This window comes from Copidosoma floridanum, unplaced genomic scaffold, assembly GCF_036245765.1.
Source record: "Copidosoma floridanum isolate Cflo_tuat_1 unplaced genomic scaffold, Cflo_Japanese_pri ptg000025l, whole genome shotgun sequence".
In the NCBI taxonomy this organism is placed as follows: domain Eukaryota; kingdom Metazoa; phylum Arthropoda; class Insecta; order Hymenoptera; family Encyrtidae; genus Copidosoma; species Copidosoma floridanum.
The window spans coordinates 1,823,977-1,844,142 of record NW_028321902.1 but is presented as its reverse complement, the minus strand read 5'-3'; the positions used below and the strand labels follow the sequence as shown (position 1 = coordinate 1,844,142).

The 20,166-nt window shown below is 37.2% G+C and overlaps 2 protein-coding genes across 2 annotated transcripts in view; one reads left to right on the top strand and one right to left on the bottom strand.

The window, feature by feature from the left end:
* bru3 (CUGBP Elav-like family member bruno 3) overlaps nucleotides 1-20,166 on the bottom strand; it is an 825,259-nt gene that overhangs the window by 495,527 nt on the left and 309,566 nt on the right. The gene's annotated exons all lie outside the window — the stretch shown is intronic.
* On the top strand, nucleotides 55-7,235 carry LOC106641513 (ATP-binding cassette sub-family C member 5-like). Its single transcript, XM_014355954.2, has 20 exons — nucleotides 55-426; nucleotides 1,299-1,446; nucleotides 1,517-1,750; nucleotides 1,935-2,108; nucleotides 2,176-2,323; nucleotides 2,397-2,551; nucleotides 2,656-2,766; nucleotides 2,836-2,978; nucleotides 3,041-3,502; nucleotides 3,573-3,699; nucleotides 3,775-3,920; nucleotides 4,000-4,306; nucleotides 4,384-4,621; nucleotides 4,693-4,846; nucleotides 4,920-5,048; nucleotides 5,151-5,427; nucleotides 5,499-5,667; nucleotides 5,752-5,932; nucleotides 6,011-6,197; nucleotides 6,264-7,235. Exons 1-20 carry the CDS (start codon nucleotides 218-220, stop codon nucleotides 6,522-6,524), a joined length of 3,960 nt encoding a protein of 1,319 aa, XP_014211440.2. The 5' UTR covers nucleotides 55-217; the 3' UTR covers nucleotides 6,525-7,235.

Below are 20,166 nucleotides of genomic sequence, written 5' to 3'. Positions count from 1 at the left end.
CGGGGCTAATACACGCGCGCATTAGATAAGTTTTCTGGAGGTACTCTCTTTTTTTTTTTTTCTTCTTCAACTCCGCGAAATATGAAAAACGCGCGCGAGGGAGTGACATTTCGCGTGACGTGCGAAACGCGTGGCCGTGACTGTGCGAACTCCACGTAATAGGGGTGGTGAGAAAGTTTTCGCGAGTTCCGAGACAAAGATATACGCACTTGTGAAAATGGAGGACATTATTTCGAAAAAAATCAAGGAGGAGAAAACGCGCGATTACGGAGTGGATGAGATTATGGGCGAGAGGACGGGCTTCTTCTCTTACGTCTACTCGTCTTGGCTGACCAAGTACCTGTGGAAGGCGTACCGCAAGGGGATCACAATACCAGAGCTGCCGGGTGTCTCGGTCGACGATAGTTGTGCCTATAATATACAAGAGTATGCAAAATTCTTGGGTTATTTTTTTTTTAATTTTTTTTTTTTTTACGAGTTGTGCTTCCAATAAAATGTAGAATAAAAAAACTCGTCGACTCGACTTGCGTTATCTGGAAGACGCGTATTATTCACATTCAAAAGTACTCCAGTGACAAGAGATACCGTAGGTTAATTAGAAACGTAGGTAAGGATTATGGCTTGGCTAAAGTTTGACCGAACCATGTTCACTGAAACATATGATTATTGAAAACAAAAAATTGTTTTCATAAGGCTTTGTTGTGTAAATTGATGACTGTAGTACAAGGACGAGTATTTGAATGACATAGCAATCAGTAATCGCATTTTAAAACATACGTCTGGTCGATTGGATTTTGGTTTTCAAGAATCGCGTCATTCTTAATAAAAGTATGATGATAACCTGGTATCAGTAATTACTGCATTATAATTCGTAGCAACTTTCGGCCATAATCGTTAATAGGTTCTTTACTTTCTAGTTTGACTTTGTCGTTAACTATCCAAGTGTTAAATGCCAATTTTTGATATGACTTTTTACCCAACCTTGAACTATGGACTTTTAATTTTATTCTTTAAAAAATCGTGCAATTATTTGAATGTCGTATGGAGACTAACAAAAATCTTAGGGGAAACAATTATTTTGAGTCACTATACAATAAAGTGCAAAAGGACAAATAAACCACGATCCATCAACATCGATTTTATCACTTATTGATTAGATTGTATCTTCGCGACTGTTAGCGATAAGACGATAAAAATATTGACAAGTAGTACGCGTCGTTCGACGAAAGATGCTAAAACGTTAGGTCAGGGTGTTTTCGATGGTTAAATTTTTATAATTAATACGCATGAATTTGTAGAGTTGAAAATTTATGGAACGAAGAAATAAGACGACGGGGACCAACCTCGGCGTCCCTACTGATGGTTGCATGGAGGTTCGTCAGGTCTCGATTCATCGTAGCCTGCACACTGAACGCTTGTGCCCAGATAGTGAAATTCATCCTGCAGGTGGGTGATTAGACTTGTTCGCTGAGTATCCCAATCAAAAACTTGTTTGTAAGATAATGTCTATTTTCAGATGTATTTATTGGGAAAACTCCTTCAATATAGCGATGACAAACAAAAAAGCTTTTCAAACGGCGTGCACTGGATATTATACATAATAGTCTTCGATTTGTTTCAAATGATGCTGTACACGTGGAGCGATATAATGAACCAGAGGACAGCTCTGCGCCTCAAATCCGCTTGCCTCTGTCTATTGTTCAAAAAAGTCACGACCATCAACAGTATTAGACAAAAAAATCCTGATGAGGTTAGTGTTTTTCTTTATTTCATCTCAAATCTCAATCGAATCGACCAAGTAGAGAAAGAGAAAAAAAATTTTCTTAATGCATCGAACGATCTGCATCTATTTTTTCTACTCACATTCAAAATCGATACGAAGGCGATATTATCAAATGCCACGATTAATAATGCGTTCGTTAATTATTTTCCAGCTTATAAGTATGTTATCGAAAGACAGTCATAGGATTTACGATGCCGTTAATTTCGGAACGGCTATAGTCAACGCACCCGTGGTTGTACTCTGCCTGACAATCTACATTTTGACATGGATGAATCCCTTGGCAATATTCGGGCTTCTTGCTTTTCTGGCGTTTTATGTTGTTCAGGTAAGGGACCGATAATATTTCATAAAAAATAGTAATCCTAATAATCGTTTGTCTTTCGTGTTCACAGTATTGGTTTCGACACTTTATAGATTACTGCGAGAAAAACGCAAACGAGTGGACCAAAACTAGGATAGAAAGTACCATTGAAGTTCTGGAGAACATAAGATTGATCAAAATTTTCCAGTGGGAACAACCCTTTCTTCGGAACATTATGAGTGAGTTACATTTAATCGTCTTCAACATTTCATACACTGCAATTCCGATGATAAAAATGATTGATTTTTCCAGATATACGCAAAAGAGAGAGTAAATGGATATGGAAAAAAACCTACGTGAAAAGTTTGCTAAATTCTCTGGCCCACGCGATTCCAATCATCACATTCACTATAACGTTTTACATGCACTTTTTGTGTGAAGTCAGCCGAAACAGTATAGCATTCAAAGTAAACATTAATATAAAATACACATTTTAGCGTGATTATCACACAGTAGTTTTCAAATGTGATTCTTACGCGATATTTCATAGATCTCTTATACTATCTTGCAGGTCTTCCCAATATGCATTGTTTACATCGTACAGCTGCACGAAGCTTTGGAAGCAATGAAGACGTCGTTATCTTATCTCAAAGACTCAGTAGTTACATTCAAACGATTAAAGGTATGTTTAATGTACATCTACTCGTGATTGGAAAAAGGAATCGCAATAGATTATCTTGTTATTTGACAGGGTGGACTATTATTAGATGACAGCAGTTGTCCCGCAATGAAACCCTACGAAGCATCCCAGGCATTGGCCATAGTCAACGGGACGTTCGTCTACGATGTCTTGAAAAAGCCAAACTTAAATTCTGACAACATGAACGATGTCACGTAAGTTTAAACGTGAAAGATTTAATCGATTGAATTCATCAAACTTTTTTCGATTCCTTTAGTAAGAACATGGAAAGTGATCAGGTCAAACCTCCGGAAGAGCAAAAACTTATGACCAATACTTTAGAACGCACACGTCTGGAAATTCTTAGCAACATCAACTTTAAAGCTAAAAAGGGTCAGCTGATTGGTGTCTGCGGCCCAGCTGGAAGCGGAAAATCTTCATTGCTCCTTGCCACATTAGGTCAGATCAAGATGACGTCTGGACAGTTGCTCAGACAAGGAAGCTGTGCTTACGTTGCTCAGAAAGCTTGGGTTGCCAATACAACGATCAAGGACAATATACTGTTTGACGAATCATTGAACAAAAAGAGGTACTATGAAGCCCAGATTGTAAGCAAACTTAGACAGGACATTAAAAATCTTCCCGAGAATGAAGATACGGAAATCGGAAATGGGGAATTAGACATTGATGAGGTTTTAAAGCAAAAAATTGCATTGGCTAGGGCTTTCTATGCAGATCGGTAGGCATCATGTTTTTTCGTATGTAAAATAATTCATGGTGATAAAGATGATTTATTGTTTCTTTTGTAGTGATGTTTATTTCTTGGACGATCCACTTAGTTGTATGGATGATAATTTGAGCAAGGAAATTTTTGAGGATCTCATTATTCGAGCGCTCGCTGAGAAAACCATAATCATGGTGACTAATGATATTGAGGTTCGCATTTAGAAACGTATTTTTTTGAAAGTAACCTACAATCAAAACTGGTAAAGAGACAAACTTTTTAATTAGTTTTTAGACAGGTGCGATTACATGTACATCATGCGTGACGGAAAAATAGCTGAGCATGGAAAGCACAAGGAATTGATGCGGTTAGGCAAGGAGTACGCTTCTATGGTCAAAACAGCAAATGCCGACGTAGGTGACTATAACAATGAGTAAGGATCAGAACTAATGTATATATTTCTCGTTCAACTGTAATCTAAGCTTTTCTAATTCCTTTGGAATTGTCTTTAGGTTTGAAGAAGTACATGCTGAAGATATTCAAAATGGAATTGACCAATCAAGTAATCAGGAGAAACAAGAAACGTCCAAAAAAGCTAACTTGAAAATTGAGTCTTTCACGTTGGAAGTAGATAAAAATTTAATTAAAAATGATGGAACTGAACTGAAAAATATTAAAGGAGTGACGTATTACACGTATGCGAAATCCCTCGGGAGTCTGTTCCTGCTCCTTCCAATTATATTAATTTACTTGACCAACGCTTCCATTGAAGTGTACAATTTAGTACGACTCACATGGTGGATAAAGGCAATTGATACGGTAATTTGAAAAATATGTTAAAATCATCTGAATGCTTTTTACAAATATGAACGCAGTATAAGCTCCTCAACTTTTAGAGGGAAATCTACAACGAGAGTACTTCCACTTATTACGAGCGTTGGTGTAGCGTCAGCCTGTTACTTTTAGTACTTGGTTGTACGATCCAAAGTTTTGTTGCACAATTCGCAATAACACGAATCACTAATAATATGCACGACTCATTGTTAACAAAAATAATTCATGCTCCTGCACGTTTCTTCCACTCAAAGGACTACCACGTTATGAAGTCTCATTTCATGAATGACCTTAATTTTGGTGAGTTTAAGAATAATCCCTCGTCACTTGATTATGAAAACTTGTGATCATTGTTTTTTTTTTTTTTTTAGTTAGTACTAAGCTTCCGACAAAATTGGACAATACTCTGAGATACACAGCTATTATTTTCTTCGCCTTCTTCGTTATGCTCAGTACCATTCCTTGGTTCACAAACTACGTTGTACTCACCATTGTATTTTTTCTTTATGTTGGAAAGATTTACAGGTACGAAAATTTACTTAACGTTCAAACAAGCTGATTAAAAATATCATGCGATTATTTGTTTTTACCAAACAAGAGCTGCCCAAATAAACTTTAAGCTCTTGGAGCACAAAATAAGACTGGAGATCAACAATTTCCTTCAAAACAGTATTGAGGGGCTGAGCACAATCCGCACCTTCAAAAAGGAAAATGATTTAATGAGCAAGTAAAACATACTGTTTATCATAAATCAAGTTAACAAGCCAATATCCTTTGTATTTTACGTGATAAAATAATAATGTTTCTTATTTTGCTCCAAATCCCTTAGGTTTCAGGATTTAGTTGACCTTAATAGTGCATGCTGTTTCATCCGAGGTGTCTCAAAGAGTTGGTTATCTTCGAGGCTTGAGGTTCTCACGGCTAGCTGTATATTTGTCGCTTCCTTTTTTACAATCAGCCTACAAGAACACACGTCACCAGTACTGTTTGGACTGACTTTTGTTTATATATTCCAAGTGCCGCATATCATAAAAATGGGCATCAATTATCTACTCAAGACAGAACAGTGCTTCACTAATGTACAAAACATATGTGACTACCTTGTAGTGAGTAAACCTTTTTTTTAATAATTTTACATTGGATTTTGGAAAGTAAGGTTCCATCTTTACTACTCTAGGCTCTTCAGTATGGCGATGACGATAAAACAACAACACCTACTCTCGATACTGAAGAATGGCTGCCAGCAGGACACGTTCAGTTTGAAGATGTGGTAATTCGCCCCAGGTTGGATGAGCCTCCTATAATAGATCACTTGTCATTTCAAGTAAAGAAAGGAGAAAAATGCGGTAAGCCATTAGGTCCATTTTAGATTGACCCAAATGTTGTTGGTTGTAATGAGCAAAAAACTTGTTCCACATCTGATTATTCAGGAATACTAACCAAAACAAAGGCTGAAAGGAATGCAATCGTAGCCGCAATCTATGGTCTTTACAAGTTGAACAATGGCCAAATTACCATTGACTGCACTGACGTACGAATCATTGGTTTAAAACGACTGACATCACAAGTGTTTTTCGTACCCGAAAATCCCACATTCTACGGCACCGTCAGGTAAATAAACAATTACTGGATTGCCTGTTCCGTCAAGTCACTTGTTTTTACAAAAAATTTCCGTTACCACCAACTAAGGTGCTTCCTGGATTCCAAAAATTGTTACGACGATGCAGAAATATGGAACGTTTTGGAAAAACTACATCTGAAAGACGTAATCTCGAAGGTTGCCTCGCAACTTGACTGTTCGTTTGCCAAAAGTATGTTCAACACCGTTGAGAAGCAATTACTCTTCTTCGCAAGGGCTTATCTCAGCAAATGCAAAGTAAGTCCTGGTAAAAATGACCAAAACAATTTTCTGTACTACATCAATGTATTTTCTGCCTCGTAGGTCATACTGATGGAGGAGAACTCGAGCACCGATCATCAAAGCACTGCTTTGATTCAGGAGGTGATCGAAAAACAGTTCGAGGGCTGTACAGTACTGGTATTTGCTCAGCATCCGAGATTCGTGCTGTCGTGTAATTCCGTGTTGATTGTTGAGAACGGCAGAATGTTGGAGAACGATTACACGTCGACTTTTTTGGAGCAGGAGGAATCACATTTTAAAAAGTGGATGGTGGAAGACGAGTTGGACAGGTCGAGGTTCTGAGTATGAGATTGTGCAAATTGAACCGAAACGTCAGATTGACGAACTCTAAAACTGAATTGGTCAAAGTTGGGTCATTAATTTTCCAGTGGATCTAAGTTTGGCACAGTACAGTAGTTAAAAAGCCACTGACTTTAAATAAAAAGTATAGTCCTAACAGGCTCAAAACTGTTAATTGAATACATTCAAGATCAAACGTTGGTAGCAAACGTAAACAACATGTAGAGTTCCACTGATTTATCAGCGACCATATTTTTAAAATTTTTAAACCAGCGAATGATCACTGATTCAGTTTTAGAGAATAAAAGAATGGAAAGCCATTGAGAAACGTTTCTTTCAAGCTATGGATTTCGATTGGCTTTGAGTGTTTTTTGAAATCTTTAGCAACAATGATTTTTTATGTTTTGTTTCATAAGCAAAAATGCAGTGTAAAATTCGTTCATGATTTTGAAATACTTTAGTAACCATCACTCATTGTACAAATTGTATATTAGCAATTGTATTATTTTACATTATTGTCAGAGTTTATATGTACACTTGCTTGAAATTAAATCATACACAATATTTGATTTCTTCATCGATTTTTCTGTACTTCATGAGGTTAAATACTTTGTTACGACAAATTGGTCTTAGTTTTCTAACCAATTGATTTGTGAACAGCATAAATGATTTCGTTGCTTCAACTAATGAAAATATAATTCATTTACTGATGAATACTTAATTTACTTTCTCAACGTGATTCGATATTTAATGATTTAAAGGGAAGCCGACGCTACACATACTTATTTAAACTTAAATTAAGTTATACACATAACATGTAATGTTTACATTAATTTTGATATCGATATTATTATATACAAATAAAATAAAATTTACAAAAAATAATCATGTAAACTTATAGGTAATAATCATGGTAATAATAACAATACTTTATACTCGTACTACATTTCAAACTCTTGAAAATCATTGATGAAATCCAACAACACGAAACCATTCAATAAAATGTAACTTCAAGTAACGTATCTATTCTACATTCCCCGAATAAAGTCAGAGAGAACAATCATAGTATTGATCATAAAAAAAGGTGGAGCACTAGTGGTAAATTGATAACGTCTGCGTTTGCTATTCAAAGTCTAAATATAATGTACGCTTACGCAACAGTACCTACACGTCTGTATATATACAGACACTTTGGTGTAGGCGAGGCCGCAATATTGACGTTATCACGAGCCAACTGGCCACGTTTGATTGAAATCCATTAACTGATACACGTTCGTTTCATTTACTTAGTATTTATACTACCATAGGTGGTAAGAGCTCGAGGAGAGGAACGCTGGTGAATTTCCGCTGGGAATAAATATATTTTTAGATTCGATCGATCAGTAAAACTAGAATTTCCTTTCAAGCACACATCACTAGAGAAATGTATATGGAAATTCCATCTAAAGCGGTTTATTTCATGTTCCAGTCGATTACAACGTTGTGTGAGGAGATCTTTGTCTGACAACTTTTTCAAATAATCAAGGAAGGTCTTCTTCCGAAGGTACAACAGGATTCAGATCATAAACAAGTATTTCTTTAGTTTGAAGGGAAAAAAGCCAAATTTTACTGTTTTGGCGATAGATACAAGCAAAATACGGTTTTCGTTTTTGTTTGTTCGTGAGACAAAAAAATATCAACATTATAAAAGAACTAAAAAAAAAAATAATATATATCCAAGACTTGTAAGCTGTTTAAGTTGTAGAAAACGTTCTCGCAGATTCTATTTGATACGTTTGTAACGTTTTGTATTTTACAGAGGCTGAGATAACTGAAGAAATAAGCCAGTGCTACAGACTCATACATTTTTAAGATCAGTCTCTTCAAAATGAACAGTAAGAGTACACCAAATGATACTGTGGATCTTTACGAAGTGTTCGGTTATCGGCTGGGAAGTTGATGGATTAAAAAAAAAAAATCGTTACGTACACATGATATAAGTATTGTACATGGGCAAAATTATTATTCATTTAGAACGTCACAATCTCAAGTTTACAACAATTTAACAACAGCCTTATTTGTTGTTTTGGTTATTAAGAATACAAGAAAAATGTTAAAAACATTTTTTTAGTCTCTGTCCACTTCAATCTTCAGGATGTTCCTTTTTATAGAATAACCCATATTCGCTCCGAGCCGATACAGAGGTTGCGCCCCCTCTAGCCAAAATCAGGCAAAATTTCTTGCATGTAAACAAACGGTTTAGAACATATATACATGCGTATAGCTGCTTGTGATTGGCTGAATAAGACAGCAGGAGAGGATCGTCGTTATCTTTCTAGCCTGCCAAGTGCCAATCACAAGCAGCTGTACGCATGTATATATGCTCTAAGCCGTTTGTTTACATGCAAGAAATTTTGCCTGATTTTGGCTAGAGGGGGCGCAACCTTTGCATCGGCTCGGAGCGAATAACCAGTCGAAATTCCGCTGAGCGATTTTTTATGGTGAGAAAAATAATCACGTAAGCAAAATTTACATGACACAAATTAACACTTGATATACTAAGACTGCACATTTGTTTGAGTTAATTTAAATAGTTGGTCATTGCGTGTAATTGATATTTTGAAAATGTTGGCATAGTTATACAGTATAAATACTAAAATCGATGCAAATAACGTGTTTTGGTACATAGAATGATTGTTTAAACTCCATTCTGCTGTTAGTGTGGAATTTATTGACATCCCATAGCATCGATACAAAAAAATGTATTTACTTAATTTTTGAACAAAGCAACAAAGTTGTGAGCCAAGTGACTGATTATGTGTTGGAGCCTATCATACTTTTAATTAGGCTTGAGAATCGAGCAATCAAATATGAAACGCGAATCATCATTAAGTATTTATTGGTCCGATGAGCGATCTTTTTTACAACTTCGACGAGGGATCTTCATTGTTTCGTCTCTTTTTCCACGAGATGAGGGAAAATGGGAAGAAGTGGAGGAGGGAAAAAGAAGTGGGCATTAAAAAATTCCCATTAACTACGGTATTTCTTTCGTTTCTATTGTTTCGTCTTGAAATCACCTCGAAGTCGTCGAGATTTTAATTAAAAGTTTCTCATTATTCCAGTTGTTTGTGAAAAAAGGGAGGATCAGACGACATGGGGCAAGTATATAAAGTTTAAGATTAATTTTTTTTTTGTATCATTATCATTTACGTCAAAACAATTTCATCCAAAGAATTATTTTTATTACCACAATAAATTTCATCAAGAGAAGAAGAGCACGATAATCAAGGCAAAATAGCTGTACAACTAAGCCCGACGAGTCATAAAAATTAATTGTACAAATGAAAATTAAACAACCCGTTAGTCGTGCCTTCCTCACCACCAAGTAACAATTCATCCAGCAAAACTTGTCCTCGTCTACATCTCGAGAACCGCGAAGATGTATATATCTTACTAATATATAAAGCAGAAGCGCTAAAACCGTTGTAATTGCTAACCGCGAAAACTTTTGAACCGATTTTGTTGAAATTTTGCACACTGATTCATGATACTTTCTAGATGGTTTTAGTACAGTTTTTATCTTAAAAAATTTAATAACAATAGCAATAAATGAGCTCAAAGTTTTGCAAAAATACGCCAGCTTTTCACTTTAGTTCAGTAAAATCCGCTAGGTGGCGTCGACATAAAATCGAAGCTACCTGCAACATAATTAAATAAGTGTGGTTATAATAGGCTGGAGCGTATCAATAGTGGTATAGTCGAGCTTCGGTAGCTCAACAAGCTGTATAAAGAATGCTGATAATAGTCTCGCAGCTGGGTATCCCGGTTACGGTAGACACTCTTCTCTAAGGGGGAAGGGACCTGGGTGTCCATTCACCCTGAATCTCGACGAGTGCGATCAAAAAAAAAAAAATTAATTTCAACCGATGCCGTCTCTGCCACAATACCAGGAGACATATCTAGCCAGGGCACAATCTGCTCCAACTCATCAGAGTTGTGAGGGAGTTCCACCATCCCACCTGGTGCAGTTAGAGAATTTGTGGCTACAAATGTAAGCAAGGGAAGAAAACAGCTCTGAGCTCTGAGGGGCATGGGCAGCCACAACGGCTACCTTCTTGGTCATTGCGTCCACAATGCGCTAAGCGCTTACCCACATGTTCCCGTCTAAAGATGAGCAGTTGGTTATCCGGGGAACGACCCGAGACAAGATATTCTTTGGTCAGCAGCGTACCTCCCTCTATCACAGTCTCCGTATATCGAGACTCCCAGGGTAAGAATCAAGCAACCGTAGCCAGCTCTTCATCATCAGGAATAAGAATAGCCTGGAAGTTTCACCACTGGCGCTTTTTAGGGCCATTCTAAGTATTTACGTTCCCTACTTAACCATCAATTTCATCGGTTATTTTTAGCATCCACCTAAGTGTAAACTACCTTGCCAACAAATTCATTTTTATTACCATTTCCGGAAGCGATTCGCTGACTAAAAGACTATATTAACTAAAGACGGGCACTATTAAACCAAGTCAGCCATTCACTAGCAGACGTCATCTGAGGAGTTGTTCTTCGCAAGGCTGGAAAACCCGGTGACCGACGACCCTATATTACCCTCTCGACTCTAAGAATTCAACCAGGAATCACTGATCCTCTCCAAGATCTGCGTTGGGCAAACCTATAACAGCTATGTAGGAAAAAAAACTTGAGCCAACGGGACAGCCTCCACTGGACAAGTATCACTAACCAATCTCCCCATCTAAGATCACCAAAACAACTGAATCTGCAAATAAAAAAGGTGCTTTAGACACCAACGTCTTTGACGTTATACTATGTATATTATTTTATATAGTAATAATACGAGTGACTACATTTTAAAGTTGCGTGGCAAATTAATGCGTCGTTATAAATAAAAATAATTTTAACGAATCCCACTAGGGCATGTAATACTACTCTATTGAAGAAAGCAATACTATAGGATGGTTTTTCTTAATTTTCTGTATACAATATTATGTTTTGGGTATTAAGTATGGACTAAAAATAAGTGTGGGAGCATATGTGATAGATGTAAGGATAATGTTACAGATGTAATCAGCATAGGCAGTAGAAAGTTGTTTTGAAATCATCGGAAGATTCGATGAAATATGTAGTCTTGGACTGGCCATCTGATATAGTAATTATATGGTATTGTATAGTGAAATATCGTTTATAATCGTTAACTTCTTATATTTTAAAATATAAATTAACACTGTATACACTCATTCCCACCATGACTGCATTACCTTTGTACACAATATTGTTTCACAGAAAATTTTTTTACACTCGTGATACTGTTGGCCAAATAATTTCATAGAAGTATAATTTTATTTTTGGGTAACCAAGCATTTGCTGTCCACTGATGTTTTTATGACATGTTTTTGTTCCTCATTCTAACGCCATTAAAAAAAATTCCAACGATTTTTTCAGATACTTTTTTTGACGATACATTATTTCCTCTATGTAAAAAAAATTTTCAAATACATCATCATTAGATTAAAGAAGTTCTTAAAGTAATTATTCAAAAAGCCTTGGTCCCATAAAAAAGTATTTGAAGTATAAAGTTCACTCTACAATTAAAGTTGTTCAATAAACATCTTTTAGGTAAAGACACCAAAAATATCCACTTAAATAATAGTAAATCTGTTCTCCTGACAATTTTTTAGTGCTGTAGTTAAAAGCTTCAACAATCTAAAACTTTCATTAGCCAATTACTGATATCGTTGATATTATGATTATATTTAAATGTGATATTTTTAAATTCATTTGATCGAAAAAGTATCTCTAATGTTGTTGAATAATGTATCATAAACATCATAACGCACATTTTATCGTTTGTACTGTTAATAAAGGACCAAGTAAAATTATAGAAATTATAGACTAAAAAGCATAGGGCCTAAACTTTAAATTCATGGAATAAACTTGATCAGAAAAAATAAAATTAACTTTTTTTGTTGCAAAAACTTAAAAATGTTTGCAAAATTTTTGTTTCATTTGAGTATTGTGGTATCAAAATTAAATATAAAAATATTTATGGGGAAAAAAAAATATGGTGTTTGATGGGATTCGACCCCATGTTAGTTATAATCAGGAAAAAAAGAAAAAAAAAGGAATGAATCAATTGATTAAATTACAAAAAAATGTGTGTGCACTCGGTGCATCACAATGGGTTCGAAGAGGTGAGGTCGTTCACAAAGAGGGGTATAATCTGAGACAAGATTCTCTATACCCCTAGACGGGTCACGTACCATCGGTATCTCCTGGCAACTCAATGTTCAATATGACTAGCGCTTTCATACGCGCTTAACCACTCGACCACCGAGCTCTTGTTTTCCAATTCGTTAAATAGTCGATTTGAAGCTGGCATAGATAAAAAATGCCATTAGGCAAGACACTCGTAAATGTGTTAATTGCTTAGCGTTGTAGTCAGTATATCTATATGTCCGACCAACGTGTCTGCAATCGGTCATATAGGTATACTGGTAACGTGTTAGAAGTATTTACAAATCGTTCTCGAGTTCCTTGCTGGAGGGCGCTGTTTTTACATCTCTCTCGAAGTTAGCTGACGGGTAATAATGTGTAAACACAGCTATGGGTATACCTCTAAAGTATAATCACAATCTTCCATCTTAAAGCATATTAGAAAAAAACGAAATTTTGGAGCCAATCCAATGCTATAAATGGCACATTTTGGACACTAACTCAAAGTTTCTACACTCGCTCATGCGGAAAAAACGAAGTATGTATCGTGATCAACGTCAGCTTCTACGGCTAAACAGTACGGAAAGCGTGACACATGATTAATTGAGAAAATATTTTGTTTATTAAATCGACAAAAAAAAATAAGCTCAAATCTCTAATTAAAAGATTATTTATAATTGGTAATTAAGTGATTTGTTAGTGTCAAGTTCATACATTAGTACGTCGTTCGGTCAGATCTATCCACTTATAAAGTATAACTGTCTGTAAATATTATTTGTCGTCCATTGACTTCTCATGATTACGTTTAAGATGTAAAAGTGTATTACATAACTGTTGAGAAATGTCATTTTTGAGAAAAAGTGTGACATAAGAGGATTTTCCTTGATTCTCTCTCTTTGCCCCCCCCCCCATGCCATACTTTCGGTTTCCTTTACAACTCAGAAGGACATTACAGCACACCCCATCACCACAACACATATTTTGAATTTTTTAAATTTTATTTATTTTTTTTATAACTTAGTTCCCACTCATCGTAGAACCCAGCATCTTCTGCACTATGGTCAAGGCCCTTATCTACTCTGCCATGGGCGTTACCTGGGGTCTTATTGCGTGCTTCGATATACGCAATATGGTTCGAGATTTACCGTCACACCTCCAACCTTATGGCGAGTAGGACCTTATGCAGTCAAGAAAGAGTTAACTTAAAAAGCTCACCGGTCTTTTTTAGGGCCATCGGACGTCGAACTACCTAGCCATTAAATATATTAGAACTTAACAAAGTTGACTGAAAATAGCCTTTAGGGGTCACAAAAATTATAAGCATGCCAAAAGTCGCAAGAGGGTGAATCGGAAGAAAAACTTCAAGTGTATCTAATAAATACAATTTTACTTAGGCGTCAAGAAACTGACGCAGAAAATTTATCGAGATTGAAACAGCAGCGTCAAAATAGACAAATAAAGAATCCATTACGTGAGAGATCAGCTTTTCATTGTATCCTCACAGCAATCTCTGAAATCTTTAAAGATCCTACTTCAGATTTTTTAATGAGTAGAAAATGTATTTGTGTTTTTGTAGCAATAAAAATGTAGGGTTTAAGGTCCAGGACTTTGTTGCTCTGGTAATAAAGTTGTGAAATATGAGAAAAAAAATTTTTTTTTAATATTAATTTTTTGGGGGTTTAAAATCTTAACAGCTTTAAAAAATAGCCGTTTTCGTGAATTACACGGGAGAAACTGTAAATCAACGGCTTCTTATGGCCACTGATTATTTTATGGCATAAAGAACGCACGGTACTTTTCAGCATAATAATTTTTTTGAATTTTTACACCTCATTATTTAACCAAATAAACTATATGGATTCCGAAAAAATATGTTTTTAATAAGAAGATTTTTGTTCTTAGATGTATCAGGAATATGTGTAAAATTTCTAACTGAAAATGTTTCACATTACATGTCAACACACTACGGTGTTTTATTTAGTAAGTCTCGGGCGAAGCCGAGACGGGGGGCTGCTAGTATATATATATACCCTCGAGCGCACGAGTGCGTGTTTTTGTCGAAAAGTTCGCGGTTGTCGGCGCACTTAATTCGACCGTACACTCGCACGCCAAAGTTGAACTCGCGCTAGAGATAACTACTGACGTCCTATGGCGCGTTTCCTTCCTTTCTTTTTACTTTCTTCGCCTGTACTAATAACTGCGCAACTTGGTTTTCTTCTGCTTGAGTTGAGTTTGCGGTCAGGTTGAGCAGTGAATATAGAAAGTACTCTAATGGACAGGTAAAATAAGGATTATACAGGATGAATGGGTCTCCCTGGATTCGATACTTTTATTAGAAAAGCAAAAAAGTTATTAATGGTTCGTCAAAATGACTCACTAGAAACGCTGCTGTCTAGGTAGGAATAAAACCAAAAATGTATTTGACAAAAATAATATTGGTTAGGAACGTAGAACACGTGTATGGACCAAAACACGAGATATAAGCATTGTAGGAGATACACGCTCAAACATAACCTCTTACCATTACTGAAGGACCTCCTTTTTTACCCGTATTATTATTCCAAACAAAACTTATTCATCAATTCTTTGCCATCTTTGTGGCACAAGTTAAAATTATACTCTCAAAAATGAAGAATGGCACTACCACAGTATATACAAGCTAAAATAATAAAATGGCCTCTCGAAACATAAAAAAAAACCTTGCTAACCAAGGAAGTTATTTTTCACGTCATTTTCGAACACAAAAAAAGAAACTCCAATTTTTCCCGTAAATTTTATGCACCCACCAGAGCCATATCGTGGAAAAAGAACGTCACCAAAGTCGTCGAGAAGAAAAGCTCGTAACCTTGTTATCTCGGGCATCCAGAACCAAGGCATTGAGTTCATTTCGCGCGCGGAAAAATTACAGACTCCGCTTTTCCCCTGCGCTCTGCATGTAAAGCAAAGTCTTACTGCACGCTGCAGAGAGGAAAACGAGCAAGTCGTACTTTCTTCCGTTCTCTCTTTTACTGCACGTGTACTTTTTGTACCAGCGTGCCCCCCCCTACTTTTTCTCTGACCCTTTATCATTACCCACCCAACTCCGGGATGAATGTACAGCCAGCCAGAAAAATGGATGGGTAGCGAATTTCTTTCCCTCTACCTGTTTTTCTTTCTCGTGTCTTGATATACTTGGTGTGTAAGACTATATATACGTACCAGCCTGCGGCAACCGCGTTTCATATGAATAACGCTTCCGATCACGTACAATGATGCGTTCGCTAATTAAAACTGCGAGGGCTTACATTAACTAGATGGAACACGATTGCCCCGGGCTTTAATTTCTGCCATGAATCAACTTTGTAAGGGTACTTTTTGTAATTACTATTTTTACATTTCTTTAAATTTTTTTTTACATCATTAGTCGTGCCCTAGAGCGGGTAACGTTCTCATGTTTTTCTCTACTTTGAGTTTAAGGTTATGAATTTTTTGACGTGAATAACACAGCATTACAAGGTTTTCGCACAAGCAACTGGTATTATCCCGTAGATTTTTTAAAGCTGAAACCTAATCTGGACTCAGGATTGCTCTATTACGTTAGGATTTTGAGATAATACAACCAAAAAGCGCAAAAAACACGGTTTTGGCTTATAATTGAGGTTATGAAGCATCGTTACATATTTTTTTCCAGAAAACGTATATAGAACACTTAAAAGTGTAGGTCTTGCTCTTCCGAATGCCGTTGAGTTTGCTCGAATATCTTTGTTTTTAACCGAGATGTGTTACTCTAAACTTCTATAAAGCAGTTTTCCCATTATGCGCTTGTTGATATAGTCATTGTGAAATTCATGCATTTTATAAAAGTTTAAAGTAACACATCTCGATAAAAAAGAAGATATTTGAGCAAACTCAACGGCATTTTGAAGAGCAAGGCTTACACTTTTAAGTGTTCTATATAGTTTTTCTGGAAAAAAATATGAAACGATGCTTCATAACCTCAATTGTAAGCCGTGGCCGCGTTTTTTGCACTATTACGTTAGATTATCTTAAAACTTTAATGTGTTAGAGCAATCCTGAGGCCAGATTAGGTTTTGGCTTTAAAAAATCTACGGGAAAATACCAGTTGCTTGTGCAAAAAAAAAAGCCAATTTTTGTAGCACTGCGTAATTAATGGCGATCGACATTTGGTAAAACTTCCCGTGTACAACAGGTCAATGAAACCAAAAAAAGTTTCTTTCCATCCAGGGCTTGTAAGACAGTATCTCATCGAACCATCACCAAAAGAACCGCATGTATCGACAAGCATCTCATCCGGAACGATAGATCAACGATATAATTGATGTCCCTCTTTTTTCCCCGTCCCAACAGGTATATATACACGTACTCATGAGCGTAAATTTAGATTTGGCAAATTTACTTTGCGAGCCAATGTGCCTAAGCCGATTAAGATTACGCGGAGCAGAGACTTGCTATCCGGACCGATTCATCAACCCAACCCCAACCCTCGACCGCTTTTTAATCCTTCCTGATGACGTTTAAGCTTCGTCCCTGACAAATTAACGCAGACTACTCGCGTTTGTTTTATTTTTTTTTGTTTTGCTACACTATAGTCGCATACGCGGTACTTTTGGTCCAATGTACGCTTTGACGAGTGAAATCAGATAAAAAGGGAAGAAATTAATCCTAATTTAACCCGCAAAAAAATTCCACGGGTGCAGAGTAGTAAGACATTCCAGACCAGATGAGTGGTAGCGGCTAATTATGGAATCAAAAATCACTCAACCGAGATGGAAACAGCTCGCGGGATGTGTATCTCAAAAATCTGGAAATCGATGGCTCGGCAGGGGGAGAGAAAACGTAGCTAGAAGGGTGCAAAGCTCTGGAGCGGCTCCAAAAGAAGGCCATGACTTCATAAATCCCGCGCCGAGCTTCCCCTTTCGGCCGGAGACCGCGGCGTAACTGTTTCCAACCAATTATTATAAATAAAATGTGGCCTCCGATACGATACGTGTACAACCGAAAGCTGCGCGTGTATAATGACAAACTGTCCTGGGAAAGGCAGCAGGAAGGAAGCAGTGAGCGTGGGGAGGAGGCCCTCCTCGCCGATGGCTTTTTCTCCCCCGAGTCGCTTCCCCTCCGCGATTTATACCCCCGGGCTTCTGTATGGCTCGTTGTGGGGTAGCTTATCTTTTCTTTTTTTTTTTTCCTTTGATTGATTAATCGTTTAAAGTCACCGATGAAAAGTGCTACAATTGTGCTGCGATTATTTAATCCGGAGAGCATATTATACCAATGCCTGCACGTGGTGCATTTATTTCCCTGTATCCTTGAAAAACACTCATTAATCTTGGCCATCTCCCACGTACGAGCGCGTCCTCGAGATTAGCCAAAAAGCGAGTAATAACACAGGGAGGTAGAGTGGCAGCATCAGCCGTGAGAACTAAATAATGGTGGGCGCATAATTCCTGGCCAGCCACCAAAATCGTAATGAAACATCACGCCCGCGCGATATTAAACAATATATTTCAGCCTGCGCAACGGCACCCCCGCGCTCATCAACGCCCCCCCACCCCTTTGTGTCGGCAAATAACTAATTACCTTCCTCCCACCGGTGGCAAAGAAATCCAAACCCGAGGAGTGAGGGAGAGGACAAATTATCCACTGCGTGCACGCTTGCCAAGAACACACGTACCCGCGAAACCCCCGTCATCAGCCGTCGCATTCAATTGCGCCCTTTCGGCACAACGGGCTATTTGGTTGGGGGTGAGCGTGGCGGCCGATGGAGCCTAGGATATCAGCCCCGACTCCCTTGGCATCGCTCGACTTGCATAAATAACCAAAACTGTGTGTACAGTCGCAAGGCAGCATCTTGCCTCGCGATTAAAGTCGCGTTACATTTGTCAGGACTCCCAACCCCCATCCGTGTATACGATGATGCTGTGGCTTGGTAATAACAGCCCCTGCAGAGACGACAATCGTTGGCTGTGATGCGGGTGAGATGTGATCTGGCAATCCTCCGGTTGGCGGGAAAGAGGCTCGACGGGGAAGACGAGCTGACCTATTTTTTTTTTTTCTTTTTCCTGTACTCATTTAAATAAGGGACTTGTGCTTTTCCACTGTGTGGTTTTTTTTTTTTTTTCACGCGTTTTGGTGTATACGATTCTTGTTTCAGTACGATGGAGTACAGCAACAGTGATTTTTTTTTTTTCTATTGGGTTATGGAAAAGAGTTCTTGCAAAAGTTGGTTAATGTGAATAATTCGGGGCAAACGTGAGATGTGGGATTTTACAAAATACTATTACATACTTTATTTGCTGCCAAGTGTTAAAAACAAAGTGCTTTAACAAAACAAATTTTTTTTTTTACTACAATTGTCAAAAATCTGGTAACCATGGTATACTGATAATTAGAAGTTAACATAGAAGTTTTAAGTTATAAATAGCACTCCAAAATTTTGATTAAAGTTAGAGAAACTTGAAGTTGGATTAATTTTGTTTACTACAAAACAAACTGGCGACGTTTCTGAGGTTCATGTGTTTTCTCGATGAGACGATAATTTTCACCCAAGTTATTTTATTTCGTGGTATTAATCACTGATTTGAAGATCCAAACAATTTTATGAATAAAATAGCTTTTCGTTTCAGCCTTCGAACTTTTAACTCAACGGAAAAGTTATCGTTTGGTATTTTTTATCATTCCACCCTCGGTTAATCGTTGATTCTTTATGATTTTCAACATAATTAATTTCGAAATAGTTAACTTTGGTTCTATTGTAATAGTATTACTTTTTATTGATACTTATATTTCATCAGTAACTTGATCACATAAGCCCACAAAACGTCCCTACGATAACCTACAGCCAATCGATCTATTAACACCAATTGACCAAAAAATAAAAAAAAAGCCCCAACTCTGCAAAATTGGCGTTAAACTCGACCAGGAGCATTTTATCGCGATCGCCGCGATTGTAAATTCGAAAGTTAATCGAAATCAGAATATAATACAGCGCCCACCCGACCCCGTAAACTTTCGTTAAAGCGATCTCACCCTCCCCCATCCCCCAAAAAACAACAACAACATCGATACCCTTTTATCCAAATAAACACGTTTGCGAAACGATACGGACTACATTTTACAATAAAACCCGGCCTCTCCCTTTGAATTCGCGGATCGAAATGCTTTTTAATCAAAGCACGCTCCAGTTTTAATTGAATAAAACTCCCACGGCCATCCTCTTCAAACACAATATCAGCGACTATACCCCCTTGCCATGTATTTATGTATAATGCAGTTGCGTTGGAATACACACTGAAGTGCAAATTAAACGCGTAGGTAAACGTGTCGAAGCTGATGCTCTGTCGATTTTTTTTTTTTTTGTTTTTCTTATACCCACGAGCACGTGCAAGGGACGCTTTTACTTTCTTTTTTCTCACTTTACGTGACAACTTTTTATATTTTA